The sequence below is a fragment of the Tachyglossus aculeatus genome, chromosome X4 (genome assembly GCF_015852505.1).
Source record: "Tachyglossus aculeatus isolate mTacAcu1 chromosome X4, mTacAcu1.pri, whole genome shotgun sequence".
NCBI classification, from domain to species: domain Eukaryota; kingdom Metazoa; phylum Chordata; class Mammalia; order Monotremata; family Tachyglossidae; genus Tachyglossus; species Tachyglossus aculeatus.
In genome coordinates, this window is record NC_052098.1 from 25,457,646 (window position 1) to 25,480,517 (window position 22,872).

At 38.5% G+C, this 22,872-nt stretch overlaps 1 protein-coding gene across 1 annotated transcript in view; it reads right to left on the reverse strand.

The window, feature by feature from the left end:
* Positions 1-6,347: 6,347 nt before the first annotated feature.
* The window catches only part of ZDHHC21 (zinc finger DHHC-type palmitoyltransferase 21), a 76,738-nt gene continuing 60,213 nt past the window's right edge, over positions 6,348-22,872 (reverse strand). The window contains exons 8-9 of the mRNA XM_038769595.1: positions 7,713-7,756; positions 6,348-7,171 (exon numbers count right to left, since the gene is read on the reverse strand). Coding sequence (XP_038625523.1) covers positions 7,039-7,171; positions 7,713-7,756 — 177 coding nt within the window. The 3' untranslated portion in view covers positions 6,348-7,038. The remainder of the gene's footprint in view (positions 7,172-7,712; positions 7,757-22,872) is intronic.

Below are 22,872 nucleotides of genomic sequence, written 5' to 3' on the forward strand. Positions count from 1 at the left end.
AATAATGATTTAATTCATCTGAGAAAATGAAAGCATGTCAGATGATCTTTTCTGAAAATATATTACTGGACAGTAAAATGCAGCTTTTTTAGCTTACAAATTCTCAGTTGTATGATGTTGTTTCAAGTTTTCTGGACAGGGTGGAATGGGTTTCATGGTAGCTCTAATGGATGATAATAATAATAATTAAAGGCTCACTATGTGCCAAATGCACTGAGCACTGGGGTAGATATATGATAATCAGATTGGACTTCTAGACTGTGAGCCCGCTGTTGGGTAGGGACCGTCTCTATGTGTTGCCGACTTGTACTTCCCAAGTGCTTAGTACAGTGCTCTGCACACAGTAAGCACTCAATAAATACAACTGAATGAATGAATTGGACATACACCACATGGGGCTCACAGTCTAAGGGAGAACAGGTACTGAATTCATATTTTACAGATAAGGAAACTGACCTACAAAGAAATTAAATGACTTGCCCAAGGTCACACAGCAGGCAAGTGGCAGAGCCAGGATTAGACACCAGGTGCTCTGAGTCCCAATCTGTGCTCCTCCCACTCACTAGACCATACTGCTTTCCGGTGCTAAAGAAACCATAGTATAATCTACGCTCTATTATTTGGAGCTAAAGACCCATTTTGTAGATTATCCATGACTGATGCCTCTTGGCAACCCTCTAGTACGGGCATACCCAAGATTCTGCTGGATTCTGTTCCTTGAAAAGGTGGCTGCATTGTGGGACATGTTTTTAGGTTCTGGTCCAGGACCTGCCCTGACATGAGGGCTGAACTCTACAAGCAAGTAAAACTACACTTTAAATCCCCCTGCCATGACATTGCTTCTTCTTTCCTTGTTTGTTCCTAGAAGCTTTCCTGCTGGCCCCTCCCCACCTCATTCCAAACTTGACTGCCTCCTTTCCCGTCTCCCCAGCCTCCAGGGTGTTGGGGTGGGGGGCAGGCAGCTGAGTCTGGGGTGTAGAATAGGGGTAGAAAAACCTGTGGGAACAGGAAGAGTGGAAAAAGAACAGGGGGAGGGAATTGACTTACCTGCCCACTTGGGAACGGAATTTATGTATTCTGGGTACAACATCAAAAGGATTAGCTCCTATCCTGGGACTCACATATTGGGAGGTGCTCAAAACCTGAAGTATGCCTGCACTGCATCATGTTCATTCACTATTGTTTCCACCAGAGAGGGGAGGAAACAGAAGAGGAGGGGAAACAATTCTGCTACTTGTTAAGAGCTTTAGTTCAGCTTTCTTGAAGTAGGAGTGAAACTAATGCTTAAAAGGAATTAACTTTATTTTATTTACTCTTTGTATCACTGCATTGGTAATTAATAGTTGACTGCACTACAGGTTCTGAAAGGAAGGAAAACTGTAAATGTCACTTTTCATTAGTGTTCAAATGCTGATGGAAAGGCTGACACTTTGCAAATGCTACATTGATCATTTCATTGGAATCAGAAAAGCTATATTGACTGGGATACTGAGTAAAATAAATTAATAAACGTTTTTCTCTGCACTATTCTGAACAAGTTAATTCTGTTCTTTTCTCAGGAACTACTGTGTGATACACTTAAGGGTTGATTTGAGAATTTCTAATTATAAGACATTATCCTAACTCCCAATGAATACATCAAACTCAGAGGATATACAGTGCAATTAAAGGATCAAATTTATGCCTATTTGTGTTTTGTGAACAGATTGTATTTTATGCTTTTTTGACTGTGACGTACTACGCTACTGCAATCTTGTAATCGCCTGCAAACTTGTTAAACAAGCTGCTTATGATTTTGTTTAGTACTTAAATCTCTCTAACTCAAAATCTCTTTTCGTATATACAATGAAAACTCAGGTATCCTGAATTCTAATCATCCATATCCATATCCAGACTATACTACTGAGGGAGGAGTGAGGAGTCAGAAAACTTCCTCTGAGAACTGTTGTCTTCCTAAACCAATGCAGTTCTAAAATTTAAATCATGGGATGGTAATGGTGATTTAGTTGGGTAATCTTGTGGTGTTCTAGCTGGGAAATATTTCCCAAGGGAGCACTGAATGCTGAGAACCCCAGGATGACCAGAAACCACCCATTTTATTTGGATAAAGTCCTTGCCAGTTTAGGCAGCAAATAGGTTTGGCATGACAAAGAGCTAAGAAACCCCCAAAGAAACTGCAACGTAGTCATTAGGTTCATTATTAGCACCCAGAATTAATTCAGCATTCCTTCACTAAATGGTGGTGTGAGGTTCATGAAAGCTCCCATGGCAAGCACAACTGGTTGGAAAAACCAAAGGCTTGGGGAATGAATGGAATTAGGGAAAGCCTCTGCAACTTCAGTCACACTGGATAGCCTCAATTTTCTTAAAGGTTCTCACATTGGGCTCAACATCAAATTGCCTCCTCACAGGCACTTCACTCTGTTCATGTGCCAGAAAATCCAACAACTTCACTTTCTTACCCAAGAAAATGACTTTTCTCCTTCTGCACCAATTGTTTGCTTGCTTTTTTCCTTAGGAGTCAGGATTAAGGACAATGAAATCAAAATGCCTGAGCACTGCAAAAAGATCAACAAGAAACTGAGAGTGTTGGGGTGTAAACTCCTTATGGACAGGGAATGTGTCTACCAACTCTGTGGTATTGTACTCTCCCAAGCACTTAATACAGTGCTCTGCACATAGTAAGCCCGCAATAAATACTACTGACTGATTGACTTGGGTAGTGAGACTGGATAACTCAAAATAGCAAGGAATGGGCCAAGAGGTTCTGCTACAAAAATCCTTTTTTCAAAGGAATTTTATTAAGCATCTCGGAAAAGCTGGTTAAAAGTAATAATTAATATGCCACTCAAGGCACTTTTTTGGTATTTGCTAAGCGCTTACTATGTGTCAAGCACTGTTCTAAGCACTGGGGTAGACATAAGTGGATATAAGGGTTAGATTTAATTGTCAGAAAGAAAGGCAAGCTATTAATGGACAAACTACACTGGATATTTACCATCAATCCATCTGGGGGATCCAAACTGTTTTATATTCTCTACAATTCTAATCCTTACTTCCCTGGGAGTCATACAGAAAATACTACTACTTCTTTCCAGTTGGAGATGAAATGCCCAAGTCCACACAAAGAGCCATTGGTATAGGCGGGTACAGAATCCACTTCTCCTAAATCCCATTTCCTGCTTCTCAATCTATCACACTATACTTACTACTCTGTTACTATTTATGGTAAACTGTTTTCTGCAGGTACATAAAAGATTTTCTATTGCAGTCCTAAATTTCTTAAATCTATTGGCCAACTACAGCAAATATTTTATTCCTACTTATGTCTTAAGCAGAAAAACATTCTTTCTAAAACAGTATACCAGTTCATTCTTATTTTTTAAAAATAAGCAATGGCTACAAAGTTCTTTTTCAGAATTCTTCAGTGGAGTGCCCTGTCCAATGAGGAGGTGTGGTCCCAAGGTAGGTTAACTCTGTACCCTTCTTTTTTTCATTTCATGTTTGGTTTGCAAAATCTAATATAATGAAATTTAGGAAGTGTGACTAACAATCTCTACTTCACTACCAAGGAGAGATTTTTCTTCCCCAATGTCCAATAACGTTTATGATATAAACCCACTTCTCTTTTAACACACGTTTTACTGTGGAAAAAAAATTGAACGTTTCCAAAGAAGCCTTTGACCCAACATATAGTAGTCACTCACATAACATCTGTTCCACTGCCAATAGAGCGATAACTCTTTTCTAGGACTCAATGGTTTCACTATCTTTATGTATAGAAAGCGTACCATAAATTATTGAAGACCAGAGTAGAGGGAATTAGAAATGGATTCAAAGACTCAATAAAATGCAAAACAATTACCAGAAAACAGAAAAATGACTACCTCTACCTCGTAACTACTAAAACTCTACGAAATAACTCCAATGTTTTTTAACTATATATGAAAATACCCAATCCTGTAAATGTGCAAAACAACAGTAGGGTCAAGTATAGTTTTAACATTTATTTTCAAAGAAAAACAGACTTCTCATCCATTCAATTATTTTTTTAAAAAGTGCTTCTAATCTTAGGGAATTAAAAAACTGCCAATATTCACCCCAAATAAAAATTGTGATTGTGTCCATCTGTTTTCCCTAAACGGATATAAATTTAATATTAATAAAAATGTACAAAATGATATATATTTGCATGTGGTGCAACAAGTAAACAGGACAGGCTAATGAACTGGGAATGGACAGTGCACATACGAATACACATTCACTGTTGAAAATTTTGCAGGTACTTCTTTTAAATTCACATCCCTTAGAGGTCCATTTATCTGCGAAGGTCAATTCTTTGGCTGCGTGTCGAAGACAAGACAGCTAATCCTTTTAGAGACTACATCATTTATGTCAATTAGCCAAAAGAGGGCGCATACGGAACATCAGACTTTTCTGATGTTTTCTTGGAGATTGTACATATCAGATTCTCTATTAGCCCACCAACAAAATCACCAAGAAACACACACACACACAGCTAATCAGCTCACCGGGAAACATCAAAAATTAAAGTATTCTTACCTAGAGTTTACATATGTAAATATACACATATGCACACACAGTACCCCAGCCACATTAATAAAAGTCTAGCTTGCTTCTCTGTCCTAGCAAGTAAGAGAGTGAGCCAGGAACAGGTCGTCGGAATGACCAGGGGAACTTGGAGCTACTCAAGAGAGGCAGGGAGAGAGAGGGGGAGTTAAAGGTATGTGTCGAATGGGTGTCTGTGTTTCCCTAACTCCATCCACTAGAGCCCAGGGAAGGCTAATCTGGAATCTGCAATCTGGAACCCAAGGATTCAGGATCGCTACTTGTCAAGAAAGAATGCCAAACTCGCCAAGACTGAGCCCTCAGTTCTAGGCCACAGTGTTGCTCTGTCTTTTTCCCACAGAAATGGCAGGTCCACGACAGCAGACAACTGCGCAAGGGCTTGAGTATAGGAAGTGGTATCTTCCGCTCCCGTTTCTGGGCCGGAGGCCCATTCTGGACCTACTTTTTGATATGGGAGGTTCCAGCACTATTTAGGAGAAATGTAACCATCGTGGTATTTTCTGTTTTCTTCTTGTGGAATCTCAGAATGGAAGGAACTGTTTTCCCTGAAGGTCCAATTTCCAATTGGATCCCGAGATATATTCACAAGGACTAGATTCCTTGAAATATTTCTCCTTTGGCCAATCCTTATCAGTAGGATACAGGGCCCCTCCCCTGCCTGGGAATCAGGCTGAAATTTTTCAATGCCCGGCGTGTACAGATGTCTGGTAATCGCCATAGCTGTGGTATACTGATTCTGTGCCTGATCAGGCCCTAATTAGAGATATCCTGGCATCAGGCTGGGAAAAGTCATTGTTCTTTCATATTCTAAATTACTCTAGATAAAGCACCTTATAAAAACTCACTAAATAGTGCCCCGTGCTTTCTAAAGTATGCTTAAGAGACCATGAAGAAATAGTTTCAATATTTCAATCACAACTTCACTGTTTCAGTATATTTTTTAGAACTCACAATATCTAAAAACACTGACTACATTCAGGTATTTAGACTGCAGCAAACTTCTGTTTCTTGATTTCTCAAGTATTTTCTTCAAGATGACAGAGTTCTGAGACTGAAAGTAAACTACTAACACACTTCAAGATGAGCAGGTCAGGAACACATGATCCTATCAAACCTCTTCTTAAGTGAAATATTGTGATCCTTTCCAATTAATAGTTACATGATATTTTTAAACAGAGCTACTTTTTAGACATCCTTTTCTCACAAATGTACTTTGACTTCCTAGAGGCCATCACTACAAATATATTTTAGCTAATAAAATCAGACAGGTTAATACTATTTGGTAATCAATAAGCTTTAAGGATCCTAAAGCTGTCATCTCACTTTAGGCACTGCTATTAATAGGGGACTCCATGAACTACCAAATGATCTTCACACCCCAAAGTGATGATTTAATTAACCAATTAAAACTGAATTTTATATGATTAACTGCAGATATACAGAAGTTACACATTAATAATACTTTCAAAGTATTTTTGCACCTAATATCCATTAAATATGAACATCCAAAACGAGCCTCTAATTCTATTAGAATGAGCAAACACAAAATAAAAAGTTTACTTCCTTAGAGAGAACAGAATTCTTCTATACAGTTTACATTATATATTAATGGCCCAAAATGGCATTTTAAAAAGGTTGCATCTTAATATACTGAACCATAAAAGGTATATATGGAATTATTGCAAATTATAAGGAGAATTTCAAGGGAAAAAATGGAAACATGCTTTTTAGTTACATTTTTCCTTTTCTGTCTTTGCTCTAACAGCTTTTATCAACAGAGCAAGCATAGTGATAACTTTGGAAGTAAGAATATTTTTATGAAGCTGTAAATTTGGCTGAGGATTGATTGTAAAAGAGAGGTGTTTAATGGAGAAAAGCCATTAGGAAGAAATCTGTTTTCTAATAAAACATTATGCCTTTTTTCAGTGATATGCTGCAATGCTAATCTCTTGAATTATAAATAAGAGGCATTAAAGATTTTTATATTAGATTAGCAGAAAAGGTGCTCATATAATAGCAATCTATATAAAAAAATCTAAAAAAATTAAATTCCGATTTGGTCAGTATTGTGCTTGAAACTGAAGATTTTAAGTAAACGTCACATTTCACTCAAAATAAAATCATCAACATACTCTGTCTGCACTAAAGAAAATTACATCCAATTATTTCATCCCAGTCACTGCCTTTTGAACTCAACAACAAAAGACTTTGAGAAATCCCAGTGGCTAGCTAATTTGAAAGTAAACACACTTTAAAACAAATATAGATCTTGTATTAGTCCCACAACAGGATCAAGATCACTATTAAAATAAAGCCTGGGGCACATTATGATGCCTAAGATTGGTGGGTGGATTTTAATTGACTTGAAGACTGTCATAGTTCTATTATCATAAAACCTGTAACACACTTCCAGCATGGAGGACCCATCTGTGCCCACCATCCATCTGTTTAGACGTGATTGGCAAAGTGGTAGGGAACTCGCAGTGGTTGCCTTTGCCTGAAAGGAATGAACCACAGGATCTTCCAACGAGTGCCAAAAACTTCTGAGAAGGTCTGCTGCCATGGCTTTCGCGGCCTGGATCTACAGAAGACAGCATTATTAGTGAAAGACAGCACTCCCCTGGTGCACTTCAGTCAGCTGAAACAATACAGGTTGGCTCGGGATCCATTACTGGACTCTGATGAATTGTGTCCCAGCATCACAAATACAGCTTTCCTTTCATTATGGCATGCAGCTGAGACTTAACTCTGGATAGCCGATATCGTATCGGTGTCGTCAATCAACCTAGGGCCACTTTTGAAGCAGAGGAGTTTCTCCAGATTAACAGAATGGATGTCAACAACGGAGTAGCAAGTGTCTCTTCGTGGACTTTCAGGCAAAATAATTTTGCTTGCTTTGGTTCAACAACAGACAAAACCAATCCAAAACTGAAATAAATTAAACCTCCATTAAAAACACCTTGCCTATTAACATGAGGCTGGGGGATCAGCCTCTCTTGCTTGGTTTTGAGGCAGGACAGCAAAGAAAAACTGTGCCTTCACTTTTCCTCCATATGCACTCATTCAAATTCTGCTGCTGGTTTAAATCTTTCAAGCACATTGTGCATAAATTTGATACTTACATTTCTTCACAACAATTTGACATCTTTTCAATAGAAGTTGTATCCTATTAAAATAAAAAAATATATTATTCAATTCCTTGTACAAATAGCACAGGCTTTTTTTATTCTCTCCAAGTAGTATTAAATATTTTTCTTTCACTCCAAAAGTCAAATAGACTAAAACAGCTTAACAACGCGGCTCAGTGGAAAGAGCATGCATGGGCTTTGGAGTCAGAGGTCATGGGTTCAAATCCCTGCTTGGCCACTTGGCAGCTGTGTGACTTTAGGCAAGTCACTTAACTTCTCTGTGCCTCAGTTCCCTCATCTGTAAAATGTGGATTGACTGTGAGCCCCACGTGGGACAACCTGATCACCTTGTATCCCCCCAGCACTTAGAACAGTGCTTTGCACGTACTAAGCACTTAACAAATACCATTGTTATTATTATTATTATTATTATTATCATTATTATTATGTATACTAAAATTATATTTGGGGCATCTTTTAAAACAAGATAATGCCTATTAAAGTGCATGACCTTTTTCTTTTGTTATCTACATGAAATTATTTTGAACTATGGGAGATCATATCTGTTCTCAATATAATTCAATAAGGCTATCGTCACTGCTTTGAATTACAGATTTAATTCTGTAATAAATATAATTTAGGTGCATTTAAAATGCAAATAATTCTATTAAATTAAAAACACTTATTGAGATTGCCATAAAACTAATTTAGGTAACTACACGGGTACAAAGTGAATTCAATTAATATTAAAAAAAATTACAACACAAAGATCCTTGAGATTTACAAACTTTAGAAAATATTTTTTTAACCTCAAAAATCAAAATTTACTGCTTATATCTAGAGTGGTGAGTTGGGTTTCAAAGTACCTACCAGAATTTCTGTACAAATTTCTTAACCTTCATAATACTTTGAGTCATTTATTGTGTTATTAATTCATATAAAGGAGGATATTAAAAATCAATTTCACAACATATGTCCATTCCCCTATTTCTAAATATAAATTATAAATTGCAGATTATTCACATTAATATAGAGGCACTGTTAGAGTTTTGAAAAAAAAATTCATTGAATAGGCAATTTTGTTATTTAAATGAAATATTGTAATTTAGTTTTTCATGCAAATATATTTACATTTTTTCCTTTAATAAATAGTGACAGGTTGAAATCTATGGATAAATCATGTAATGTATGGATAAATCCTTCTAACACCTAGTCCCTCAAGTACAGAAAGGATTTCTCTGTCATCAACAATTGTGTTTATTGAGTGCTTCCTGTGTGTGGACCACTGTACTAAGTGCTTGGGAGAGTACAATACAACAGAATTGTTCCCCGCCCACAAGGCCCTTATAGTCTAGAGGGGGATTAATGTTTTGTTCAAAATAGACAAATAATACTAGTTATCACAAATTAAGCATTACCACAATTTTTTAATAATCATCATGTGAAATGTCTAACCTGAGGCTTTTCATGTTATGGGCAACTGTTATTAACTGAATTGAGAAATGGATTTTCTAAAAGCAAAAGATACATCAATTTTTCTCATTAACCTAGGAAGTTATAGCAAAAATGATCCCCCTATACTAGCATAGCACATACTTGCATATCACCTATGAAAAGGAGATCTCTTTTTGAATTTCATGATCTGAAGTAGAATTACGGTACAGAATTTCACACCTCAGCTCTTTCAGTGGTTTGTATCATTCCCCAGGCTCCCTCTACATCAAGCAAAAATGCTGTTCAGCTCTCCTTCACTCCTATTAAGATCACCTGCTTATTTCCCCTCACTCCCACCTCTAGACTGTAAGCTCCTCGTGGGCAGGGAAAGTGTCTACCAACTCTGGTGTATTGTACTCTCCCAAGAGCTTAGGACAGAACTCTGTACTCAGTCAGCGCTCAATAAATACCACTGATTGAATGATTGACTGACCCCTAACTCACAGCGATCCTCCAACCCACCTCCCTGATCCTCGCCCAAATCTGCTACACCTAAGGGCTCCCTACTTTTTTTAGAATCCCACTTTAATTGATTCCCAAAACCCCAAGTCATATTAATTCAACAACCACTTTTAACACCTATTTATTTATCCCCATCCTCAGTGCTTATGTGTGTGCACACTTATTTATTCTGATTCCAGGATTTGTAAAATCTGTTTCCTCTGCTAAATCTTTAAGCTCCTTTGCAGACAGGGAATAATATCTTGTATTTCTGTTATACTTTCCATTGTGTTAAGTAGGTCCACTGTAAACAGTATGACTATTATTTTACTTGCAGTAAGTCCAAGTCACTGTCATCTACTGCCCTCTTGATTCCATCTCTGCATTTTTGAATCACTTTTATACATTCCTCATATTTTTCTTCTCCACCGCAGCTCCCATACTGATCTTTGAAGAGCCTGTGATCCGCCTAGATGATCAAGTAGAATCCATGGCATTTCAAGTTGTCATTCTGACCATAGACAATGACTCCCCATTAGCTGGCTCTCTCTTATTTATCTGCTCTCTTCTGTATCTACACCCTATCTTGCACTCTCTGCTCTTCCCAAGATCTCCTAAGTGTCCTTCACTCTTGATTCTCCAGCCTCCAACACATTGCTCACACCTATATCCTTACCTGGATGCTCTTCCACCTCAGTTTCCTTAAATTAAATCTCTCCCTCCCCTGAAAGATTTTCTAAAAAGTTACTTCTTCCAAAAGACATTTTCCAATTAATATCACCCCTTTCTGTCACGCAATTCTCTCACACTCTCAAGGATATCCTGTTTATTTGTTATTGATTTAATGAACCACTTGTGTTAATTATTTATTCCACTTCACTGTCTTACTTTTTAAAACTCAATTTATGTCTGTTTGTCTACCCCATTACAGGTTAAGGCTCTTGAAGATAATGCCTGTACAATAATTATGGTTCTGGCACTAGCTGCCAAAGCACTGTGCTACACATTGAGATAGACATGACATAACTGGATTGGATACTGCCTCTATACCATATGGGGTTCTCAATCTAGGAAGTTGGGAGAGAAGATAGATATCTTATTCTCATTTTACAGAAGAGGAAACTAAGGCACAGGGAGATTAACTGACTTGGCCAAGGTCATAAAGCACGCTAGAAGCAGAGTTGGCACCAGAATCTGAGCCTGACTCCCAGAAGCATGCTCTTTCCACTAGGCCACAGTGCTTCTTTTTATGTCTCCGAGGATCCAGTAGTGTTCTCTACATTGTAGACACTCAATAAAAATTGTCAATGGCAGTGATGATGATGACTCGACCTATCTCCAACTCCGTCCTACACTGATCTCATCACATAGGTCACAACAATGTCACAGGGTTACATATTGGTCTTTTCAGCCTCTCAGGCACACATGGATAGAATCTCACCATCAGTAAAACCTTCAAAAATCAAGGGACGATCACGTATAAACACCACACAAACCGTGGAGGTCATTAACCCCAGATGCTAATCCTAATAATGTTCTCTCTGATCTCCAGCTTTCAGACAGCAATCTTGCAGTCTGTCAGATTAATCCACACCTCTCCTCCTCTGGCCCAACTCTCTACCTCTGGCTAAGACTTCCACTCTATTCCTCTCATCTATTATCCCAGACAATAACACAAACAAACTCATCTTTCCTGTACTCAAGCAGTCATATCTTTAGACCTGGCTCTCTCGGCTATAAAACCACTCTCTGCTCCTGTTTCTGTCCAAACTCCTTGAGCCAACTATAGGCCCCTGCTATCCTGACTTCCCCTTCACCAACACCCTTCTTGACCACCTACAATCTCGTTTGGCCCCTTTCACTTGGCTGAAACAGCACTCACCAAGGTCTCCACTGGCATTCTTTTGGCTAGTGAGCTTTACTCTGTCAAAATCCTCCTAGACTTTTGGCGGCCTTGACATTTTTATCAGTAAATTTAATAACAGTGAATTTTAACCTTTTGATCCGAATAACCTGTATCTACCCCAGCGCTTAGAACAATGACTGGCATAGTAAGGGAAGCTCATCCCTCTAGACTGTAAGCTCATTGTGGGCAGGGAATGTATCTGTTTACTGTTATGTTGTGCTTTCCCAAGTACTTAGTACAGTGCTCTGCACAAGATAGGCACTCAATAAATACGACTGAATGAATGAATGGCTTAGCAAATACCATAAAAAAATTTACAAATAAGTTCCTGAGTAATATTAATGAACTACTGAAGCACAGTATTAGTCCTTAGTGCTCCGCAGTGAAACTGGCCTGAATGGGGTTTTTTAATTTGTTTTCCACAAACCTTTCTGAATGTCACCCTATGTGATGGAAACCAGGCCGAAGTAGCTAATCCCATTAACTCTATAAGCCTTGGGTATGCAAAGCAATTATACTTTCAGGAATTATACTTTCAGGAACCTAAACCCCACAGTGGGTGATGGAAATCTGTATTTATACAATTGAATTCCTCACCCTCCATCCTAAACCTATTCTTCCTACTAACTTTCCCATCAAACTCGACAACACCACTCCCTCACCTGTCCCAGAAGCTCACAACCTCAGCTTCACCTTTGACTCTGTCATTTATCTCTTAGTCTATCTACAAATCCTGTCCCTTCTTCCTCTACAATAGTTTCCAGATCTGCCCCTTTCAGCTGCCCTTGACACTGCCAACCACCTCCTTCTACTGGAAACATTATACAACCTTGGTTTCACTGACATTGTCCTCTCCTGGTTCTCCTCCTATCTCTCTGGCCACTCATTCTCAGTCTCTTTTATGGACTCCTCCTCTGACTCACTCCCCGAACCATGGGAGTTCCTCAGGTTCTGTTTCTTGGTCCCTTCTATTCTCCATCTACACCCACTCTCTTGGAGAACTCATTCTCCTATGACTTCAGCTACCACCTCTATGTGGATAATTCCCAAATCTACATCTCCAACCCTGATCTCTCTCCTTCTCTACTGCCTCACATTTCCTCCCGCCTCCAGGACATCTCTATTTGGATGTCCTGCCAATACTTCCAACTTAGCAAGTCCAAAACAGAACTCCTATCTTTCCACCCAAACCCTACCCACCCTTTGATTTTCTCGTCACTGGAGAAATCCTCTCCATTCAAACTGTTACAATGGTAATTCAAGCACTTAATTCTATTCAGCCTTGATTACTGCATCAGCCTCCTTGCTGATCTCCCTGCCTACTGCCTCTCCCCACTCCAGGCTATACTTCACTCTGCTGCTTGGATCATTTTTCTACAAAAACTTTCAGTCCGTGTTTCCCCACTCCTCAAGAACCTCCAGTGGTTGCCTATTCACCTCACATCAAACAGAAACTCCTTACCATTGTTTTTAAAGCACACCTTGTCCCTTCGTACCTTACATCGCTGCTTTCCTACTACAATCCAGTTCGCACACTTCGTTCCTCTAATGTCAACCTACTCACTGTACCTGCTACCTGCTACCATGCATTAAAAGATCATCTAATGAATTGGAAGACTTAGCATCCGTCCCCAAGTGCCAACCTAATACGAGCCTATAAAGCTAAGCACATGGAAAATTGGTTTTGCAATTAGAAGGATTTATGAAATGCACCTAAAGACAATCAGAATAATTTCCAGATGCTTGGAAGCATGTTGCCGGGACAATCAGCTTAAATCACTTCTTTTCTCTAAATTCTGCCTCAGTACCTTTACTCAAAGAACTGAGAGGGGGGAAGAGGGCAGGGGCAACAGGGTTAAGTGCAAATGGGTCACTTTTGTCATGCTAGCAACTGTCATGCTAGCACCTGTGGGATAAAGCTTAGGGAGGATGATCTTGGAGTTACTGACTCTTCATTTTTAATTACTATGGATTGAGAACTGCAAGTTAAGGCAGCGGTTGGACCATTTTATTTCTAATGTACTTTACCTGAAACAACTTATCTTCAAGAAAAGTAAGTTGTTGTTGCTGCTATTTTTTAGGTTTGAAGATCTTTGAGCAGATTGACCAAAGTCATTTAAGGGCCAAATTCAATATAATGGTAAAACAAAGCCTCAGGCCATCTTGCACCCCCACTGAAAATGGAGAGTCAATTGCTGACATAGACCTGCTTGGCATATTGCTATCAAGAAAGGAGTCACTCTGTTCGAGCAGAAGCAGCGTGGCTCAGTGAAAAGAGCACAGGCTTTGGAGTCAGAGGTCATGGGTTCAAACCCCTGCTCCAACAATTGTCAGCTGTGTAACTTTGGGCAAGTCACTTAACTTCTCTGTGCCTCAGTTCCCTCAACTGTAAAATGGGGATTAAGACTGTGAGCCCCTCGTGGGACAACCTGATCACCTTGTAACCTCCCCGGCGCTTAGAACAGTGCTTTGCACATAGTAATCGCTTAATAAACGCCATTATTATTATTATTATTTGTAAGAAATAAGAGCTAAGGTGGCAGAAAAAAAACAAATTCCAGACCCTGAAAACATTACACATGACAACACAACAAGGGAGATTGTGTGCACAACTTGGCCATGACTGTGGATCCTGCATTGGCCTTTTCAGTCACACAGGCATGTTATAGGTGAATTTCACAGTCAATGTTGTCTTTGAACACACAGGATGGGTTAGAAGAGAGATGCAGTTATTTCCTGGAAGGCTCTGTGAATCTGTCAAAACAATCCTGGTAAATTATGCCTTTTAAGAGGACTAGATTTCCTTAAGAATACTTATTTTCAATTAACTATTAAAAGATTCTATACTACATCTAGCAAACTGAGCAATGATAATAATGATGATGACTTTCATTGAGCACTCAGCTAGTGCCAAGCACTGTGCTAAACACTGGGATAGACAGAGATAATCAGACTGGATACAAGACTGTAAACTCCTTATGGGCAGGGATCGTGTCTGTTAATTCAATAATTGGATAGATTGAGTAATTGATTGAGCAATTGAGTGCTATTTAGTTGCTTAAGGGAAAGAAAGAGTATTTTTTTCCATGAGATATAGGGGAAGAATTTTCAGTGAAGTTATTTTTACCTTGAAGAGCAAATCTACATTACCAGCATAGGCGTGGTTCTTATATAACAGAAAAGTCCTTATATAACATATGTTTTCACTATGCATTTTGAATAGATCAGAGTTATTAGGGAATTAGGGAACATTTTTCTGAAAAATTTCTATCTAGAGAGAATGTGATGCAAAGAAACAGTTCTGCACATTCGGTCGACGTTGAAAGAAATGGCTGTGCACACGCAGGCAACGTTATTCAAGGCGTATGTAAGCTCGCTGTGGGCAGGGTATGAGTCTCCCAACTCTGTTAGACTGTACTCTCCCAAGCGCTTAGTACAGTGCTGTGCAAACAGTAAGCCCTCAATAAATACAATTAACAGATCGGTTGATTAAAACCCAAGTTTTTCTTAATGCAGGCTTGATCAATAACATAATCCCTGATTAGGAGAACTGTGTGTAACAATGTAAGCTCCTTGCAGGCAGGGATCATGTCTACCAACTCTATTGTACATAGTGCTCTGCACACAGTAAGTGCTCAAATAGTACTGGCTGACTGATTATAGATGGAGTCTTTGCAGCTCTTCGATGAATCAAAATAACAGAAGAAACAGTAAAGAAAACATAACCTCTTAACCTACAGGAAAAGCTTTTACCACAGAATAAAAGGTCCTAGAACTGTACTCCAGTATTCTGTGATAGAACACATTTCTTTCTTCTATCCAACTACCAACCTATCAGGCTCTGTATATGGAAAAAGCAGGTGAAACCTGTGGGGGAATTAATGATCAAAATTCCATATTATTTAGAAATGCTTCATTATAATATGCACACTACCTATTTTTTGTCCTGGAGATAAGGATGATGACATTCTTATGCAATTCTTATGCAGTTACTGCATAACCGTAATGCAGTTCTTATGCAATTCAGGCCTGCTTATTTTGATGCCTAAGTTACATTTTTTTTCTATTTTCTTAGTCCCAAATTTTGATTCAGTAGATGGAATATTAAGCGTATATAGCTACATATAAATCTTGGGCTACATATGCTCATCAGAATTTGGTTTCATTAATTTCACTTCCTTAAGAATCTGGGCCTTTCTTAAAGATTTATTTATGATACAGAATGCTATATTATTCTCTGAAGAAACAGATCCTAATATGCCCTTATTACTAGCTAAAACATACACTTTTGACAGATATACTTTCTAATCTGTTCTATAAAAGGAGTCATTTGAGAAATATATCGACAAAGACTGGGGAAAGGAAGATGATTCAGAATCCTTATCTTCAATCCCAGGATATTTTAAAGATAGATTAAATGTATCTAGTGATTTGAGGTCTATTATGAGATAGAACATCTAGTGTCAAGCTGAAAGGAAAAGAGAAAACTCCCAAATGTGTTGCTTTCCTATGTGCCATCCAAATCACCCATCAAGTCATCAACAGTAAAAACAAATTCTTGGAAAAGACATTTTCATAAAAATTGGTTAGAAAATTTCTGGATTAAGTATTACTTTCTTAATTTATCTTACATGCTGATTCCTATTTAAACCTCCAGTTAGCTACCTCTCTATATTTCACCCCAAACAAAGCTTCTTTCTACACAGCTGCCTTTATAAAGGTGTCATCTTTAGTTAGAATTAGTTTTACCCAAACACTTTCCAAATTTTAAAGCTTTTTGGGGTGGTAGTTGTTTTACAAAGAAAACAGGTTTTAATGACAAAATTTTAAACTAAAATCTAAAACTTTTGAACAGGTATTCTTTTTGTATTTCAAGAAGCAATAGAGCATGCAATTTATCTGAACAAAAGTAGTCTCAGAGATCAGGTTTGGCTGTGGTTTCATGCAAGCAATTGCTTTTCAAAAACTACTACTGATAAAAAAAAGAAAAAGTGGATCAAGTACTAGTCTTAAGTAGTCTTAATCCTTCATCTAAACTTTATTGAATGGTTAAATTTCTCTTGAGGGTACTGTGGTATAAACTGAAGTTTATTTTCATTGGGAAGACAAATAGTATTCAAAAAGTAAAACATCCCCATTCACTATTGATGAAAAAAATTAAAAGGTTTTAAAGAACTGCATAAAAGCCCCTTTATTGAAGGTGATGTCTATTGTGTTGAACATAATTAGCAAAGATATTATATTTGCAATGTGGTTTGGAGTTCAACATACCCATTTGTAATTTGTACTGAGATTGAATCTAATGCTGCTAATTTGCCACCCAGATTCTATGGCTAAATTTACTTACGAGAATTTATTAATTCTGTTGATTACCATTCTGTGGTGTATAAGAAAAGGGAGATAAAGCCATTCATTTGTTTGACTAATGAAAAGATAATTTAATCTATTATCTGGTTGAACATTTGATTAAAATATTTTGATAAAATAGTCCTTCCAACTAAAAACACTCATTATCTCTGCATGAATACATTTGCTTGAAAAATATATTTGCTGCGCATTTTAAATTGAAATCAGTGTCTCAATATGTATTTCAATTAAAAATACAAATCACCCTAAGAATAAAGAGACAAAGCACATCACACATCATTTAGAGAAAATAATATTCCCCTCATTTAATTTTGTTTACAGAAAAACCAAACTTTCCTTAATAATCCAACTTTCTAAAAAAAAAAATCCAAATGAAATCAAATAAAAATTCTCAATTATACCTTTCTTTTTGACGGTACAAAGCTTTGACAAAGCCTGGATTACTTTAGGCAAAGGTACTATTTAATGGCTAAAAAAATCCAGAAATGAACTACATGATTTTCACACACTCCACTGTGCACCTAAAAAGTGTCTTTATAGAGGAGTTAAAGTGTTACGGCAGCATCGCCGTACACAATAGAGAGCTGTCAGAGTACCACATGGTTGTGCCACACCAGCTGTTAAACTGTTCTTTTTTAACTCTCACCCACAAATAATACTGAAGAGATTAAACTGACACTGCATTTTCCAGTTCTGATGTTCAACAGTATTGACACGATCACTGTATGCAGTTTAAACAACTAATTAATAAGAAACCGTGGTAGCATTAATCACATTTCTAACATTCCTGTCCACTCCATTTATGGTGAGATCAATAACAGGCAAATAGTCAAGTAACACTGGATAATATCGAAATTAACTGAAGTGTCAAAAAATGCAAGAAAACACCAAATGTAAAAAAAATTACTATAAACAAAAACGCTGCATATTTAAGAACTTGAGGAATTAAATGTCATGTAAAACAATACAAATTAAAAGAATATTAAAATAGTCATAAATGTTAACTTTAAATGTAGGTTTATAAAAAACTATTCCGTGTTTTAAACATAAAATAAACAAAGTAATTCTTGAAAATTGGGTTTCAGATTAGCCTATGCAATTGAAACATCTGGTAGTCTTATGTTGAAGCGGACCTTTTTTACTTTAGAAATGAGATTAGTAGATCTATTATTTGTAAGGTCCAAGTAATTTCTAATTATTTTATCTGGGTCACAGATAATCCTCTTTTGCCGGTCTCATACAATGACATCAGAGGATCACTTCAAAAGTGATTATCTTGTTACCTTCCACTATCCCTGAGAAGATCGGATTTTTCCCTTTCATGCACAGAGTAGCCATTTTTTTCCAAGTGATAACCAATAACAAAAACCCACCAAAATTGGTAAAAAGATGCTTACTCTAACAACTCTAGCACACCGCTGAAGAAGAGAGAATTTTAAAGATGGGGTTTATTCATAGATAATGTAAACTTTAGAGTTACACCTTGCATTTTAATGGATGGTTAAACTACTATTCATGTTATTTCAGCAAACCTGAAATACAACCTTCTGGGCTAAGAAAAAAGTGGATTTTTCTTGTGAGGAAAAGAAAATATATTCAAACTCTAGTGCAAATAATATTTTAGGATCACTTATTTTACCCAATGAAAAAGTACAGATAGCGACAGTGATCCAATTTTAAAATAAATCAATATTAATTAGCTCTGAGATTTATTTATAAGAAGCACTTAGATTTAATCATAAATCATAAATATGGGAACACCTTAAAACTTTTCAAAAATGAAACCTGTCTCCCCTTTATAATGAACAATGATTTGGATACATGTATTAGTATGCATTATTGTGTTCTATTCTCCATTTAATGCTCAAATTCCTCAGTTAAAAAAGGAATGCCAATAGTAAAAATAATTGACATTTGTGAATTTAATTTGATATGGTTTCAAATTTTATGTTACTGTAACTCCAATTTTTATCATTTACACAGCCCCTTTCTCCAAATCATTCAAATAAATTTAAGGTTAGATTTAAAGCAATTATCTGAATACAGAATCAAGTTTCTTAAAGAAACTTAAATGGAAGGCTTAAGGAGTCCTTCAAACGAAAGTTGATAGAACATGTTCTGTAAAGTTTAAATCATATTTGAATTTATCTCGGTTGGAACTGTTTCATAAACGAAAACACCAGACTAATTAAAAATATAATCTAGATGCTCTTGAACATCAAAAGATATTGACAGTTCTTTTACTGATGTCCCTTAAAAACAAAATGATAATCCTGAAGCGGAAGGTAGTCACTGGACAAAATCAATTAACTGAAATGGTGACAGGCGCTGTTCTTTATATTCATAAATTCCAAGAACCTACTACGTTGATAATTTAAAAATTAATAGACTCAAAATGAATTTGAAAAACATTTGCTTTGTGTGCTGCCTTTTCACACCGACAAGAGATGCTATTTTCTTTTAAACCCAAGAAGCCAAGTGGGGAATGGTAAAAGAAATATTTCATTTAAAGGTTAAATTAAAATAAATTAGAATTTTAATAGAAATGTCGCCTTTGAATAGAAAGAACTATGTGGAATGAGGCTGTGAGCAGTGGATCAATGTTACTATGATTTCATCATCATCATCATCATCAATCATATTTATTGAGCACTTACTATGTGCAGAGCACTGTACTAAGCGCTTGGGAAGTACAAATTGGAAACATATAGAGACAGTCCCTACACAACAGTGGGCTCACAGTCTAAAAGGGGGACATTTCAACATGTGTAAGACATTTTTCTGGGTTGTGACCACTTGCCAGTTTAATCCTGACACATATAATTCATCCTTAACCTATCCAATGACTTTTTTAGTCTTGCATCTAATTGACTTGATATGTCCCGGTACTCATGAGAGCAGAGATATGTGACAATAAATTCTGTAGGCTAAAAGTAGATTAGCTGGGGAAGAGGAAAGTCTTGAAGTATTGAAGTGCTCTTAAACCAGCTATCAGACAATCCTCCCTTCCTCTTCCCCCATCAAGTGTAATTATTCAGAATGGAAAAGTAATTTTACAGAGCAAAATGCTCTCACGTACCCACACACATTTTCTCACACCCACATATTCTCACTCGCCGCCATTCTCACTTTGTACCTCTGTCTCTAGCCCCTCCTCCTCTAGAATCAGCAGCCTGGTCGGAAAGGTCGGTGAAAGTGAAGGTCGATAGGCTTTGAACTCTGATGTAAAAGGCAACTATGCTGACAAAAAGGCCCCATGGCTGCCTTCGAAGGCTTGGAGCCACATAGACAGTGGAGGTCGAGGTGAAAGATAGCAGCAGAGGAGGTGGGAGGCAGGCTGCACTGCTCTGAACACTTATGGTCAAGGCCATTTCCATAAACATTTATTCTAGAACAACCCATTTTGTTTGGGAACAAAATTTATGGCAATAAAAAAAATAAAAGCGAAGAGTGGCCCCCTACAAATTAGTGGGTTTACAGACTACTTGTGTTCGTAGGCCCTGTACACGTTTTTTGTTGAAAGCATGGCTTCAAACTCCCAACCCAGAAGTAAAAGTACAGAGAAAACAGCATAATCTCATGACAAGGCAGTATCATGAGACTAAAGAGATGGTTGGGACTAGGCAAATAAATAGCAGTGCAGCACATTTCAGTTTATTTGACAACCTGTATTTTACTTCAGCCTCTCTCTTGGAGATGTTGGCTTTTATAATTATCTCATAAACAATGTCTCCCGTTCATACAATATCATAATAGTTAGCCTAGGGGTGGGTAACTCAATTATGACAGTAAAAAGGGGTACATGTGTGCGGTTGTTTTTAATGATATTTGTTAAGCGCTTACTATGTGCAAAGCACTGTTCTAAACACTGGGGAGGTTACACACTTTATCTTTGCTTTTACATAATTCTAATCAATGAGGTCTCCTTGTACAGGTATAGTCTTCACAAGTTTAGCAGCGTGGCCTAATGGAAGGAGTACCAGCCTGGGAGTCAGAGGATCTGGGTTCTAATCCCAGCTCTACCACATGCCTGCAGTTATCGTCCCATATCCCTCCTACCATTCCTTTCCAAACTCCTTGAGCGAGTTGTCTACATGCGCTGCCTAGAATTCCTCAACAACAACTCTCTCCTCGACCCCCTCCAGTCTGGCTTCCGTCCCCTTCATTCCACGGAAACTGCACTCTCAAAGGTCACCAATGACCTCCTGCTTGCCAAATCCAACGGCTCATACTCTGTCCTAATCCTCCTCGACCTCTCAGCTGCCTTTGACACTGTGGACCACCCCCTTCTCCTCAACACGTTATCTGACCTTGGCTTCACAGACTCCGTCCTCTCCTGGTTCTCCTCTTATCTCTCCGGTCGTTCTTTCTCAGTCTCTTTTGCAGGCTCCTCCTCCCCCTCCCATCCTCTTACTGTGGGGGTTCCCCAAGGTTCAGTGCTTGGTCCCCTTCTGTTCTCAATATACACTCACTCCCTTGGTGACCTCATTCGCTCCCACGGCTTCAACTATCATCTCTACGCTGATGACACCCAGATCTACATCTCTGCCCCTGCTCTCTCCCCCTCCCTGCAGGCTCGCATCTCCTCCTGCCTTCAGGACATCTCCATCTGGATGTCCGCCCGCCACCTAAAGCTCAACATGTCGAAGACTGAGCTCCTTGTCATCCCTCCCAAACCTTGTCCTCTCCCTGACTTTCCCATCTCTGTTGACGGCACTACCATCCTTCCCGTCTCACAAGCCCGCAACCTTGGTGTCATCCTCGACTCCGCTCTCTCATTCACCCCTCACATCCAAGCCGTCACCAAAACCTGCCGGTCTCAGCTCCGCAACATTGCCAAGATCTGCCCTTTCCTCTCCATCCAAACCACTACCCTGCTAATTCAAGCTCTCATCTTATCCCGTCTGGACTACTGCACTAGCCTTCTCTCTGATCTCCCATCCTCGTGTCTCTCTCCACTTCAATCCATACTTCATGCTGCTGCCCGGATTATCTTTGTCCAGAAACGCTCTGGACATATTACTCCCCTCCTCAAAAACCTCCAATGGCTACCGATCAATCTGCACATCAGGCAGAAACTCCTCACCCTGGGCTTCAAGGCTCTCCATCACCTCGCCCCCTCCTACCTCACCTCCCTTCTCTCCTTCTACTGCCCAGCCCGCACCCTCCGCTCCTCCACCGCTAATCTCCTCACTGTACCTCGCTCTCGCCTGTCCCGCCATCGACCCCCGGCCCACGTCATCCCCCGGGCCTGGAATGCCCTCCCTCTGCCCATCCGCCAAACTAGCTCTCTTCCTCCCTTCAAGGCCCTGCTGAGAGCTCACCTCCTCCAGGAGGCCTTCCCAGACTGAGCCCCTTCTTTCCTCTCCCCCTCGTCCCCCTCTCCATCCCCCCGTCTTACCTCCTTCCCTTCCCCACAGCACCTGTATATATGTATATATGGTTGTACATATTTATTACTCTATTTATTTATTTATTTTACTTGTACATTTCTATCCTACTTATTTTATTTTGTTGGTATGTTTGGTTCTGTTCTCTGTCTCCCCCTTTTAGACTGTGAGCCCACTGTTGGGTAGGGACTGTCTCTATGTGATGCCAATTTGTACTTCCCAAGCGCTTAGTACAGTGCTCTGCACATAGTAAGTGCTCAATAAATACGATTGATTGATTGATGCCTGCTGTGTGACCTTGGGTAAGTCACTTAACTTCTCTATGCCTCAATTCCCTCATCTGTAAAATGGGGATTAATACTGGGAGCTTTATCACAGCTCACTGATTATCTTGTATCTACACCAGTGCTTAGTACAGTGTCTGATACATAGTCTGAGCTTAACAAATAGCATTTAAAAAAATTAAGCTGATCATGTAAACTTATAAATGAGGAGTTTTCACACTCTGAGAACTACATCTTTTTGAGACATCTATCCATATCAACATTATCCACTT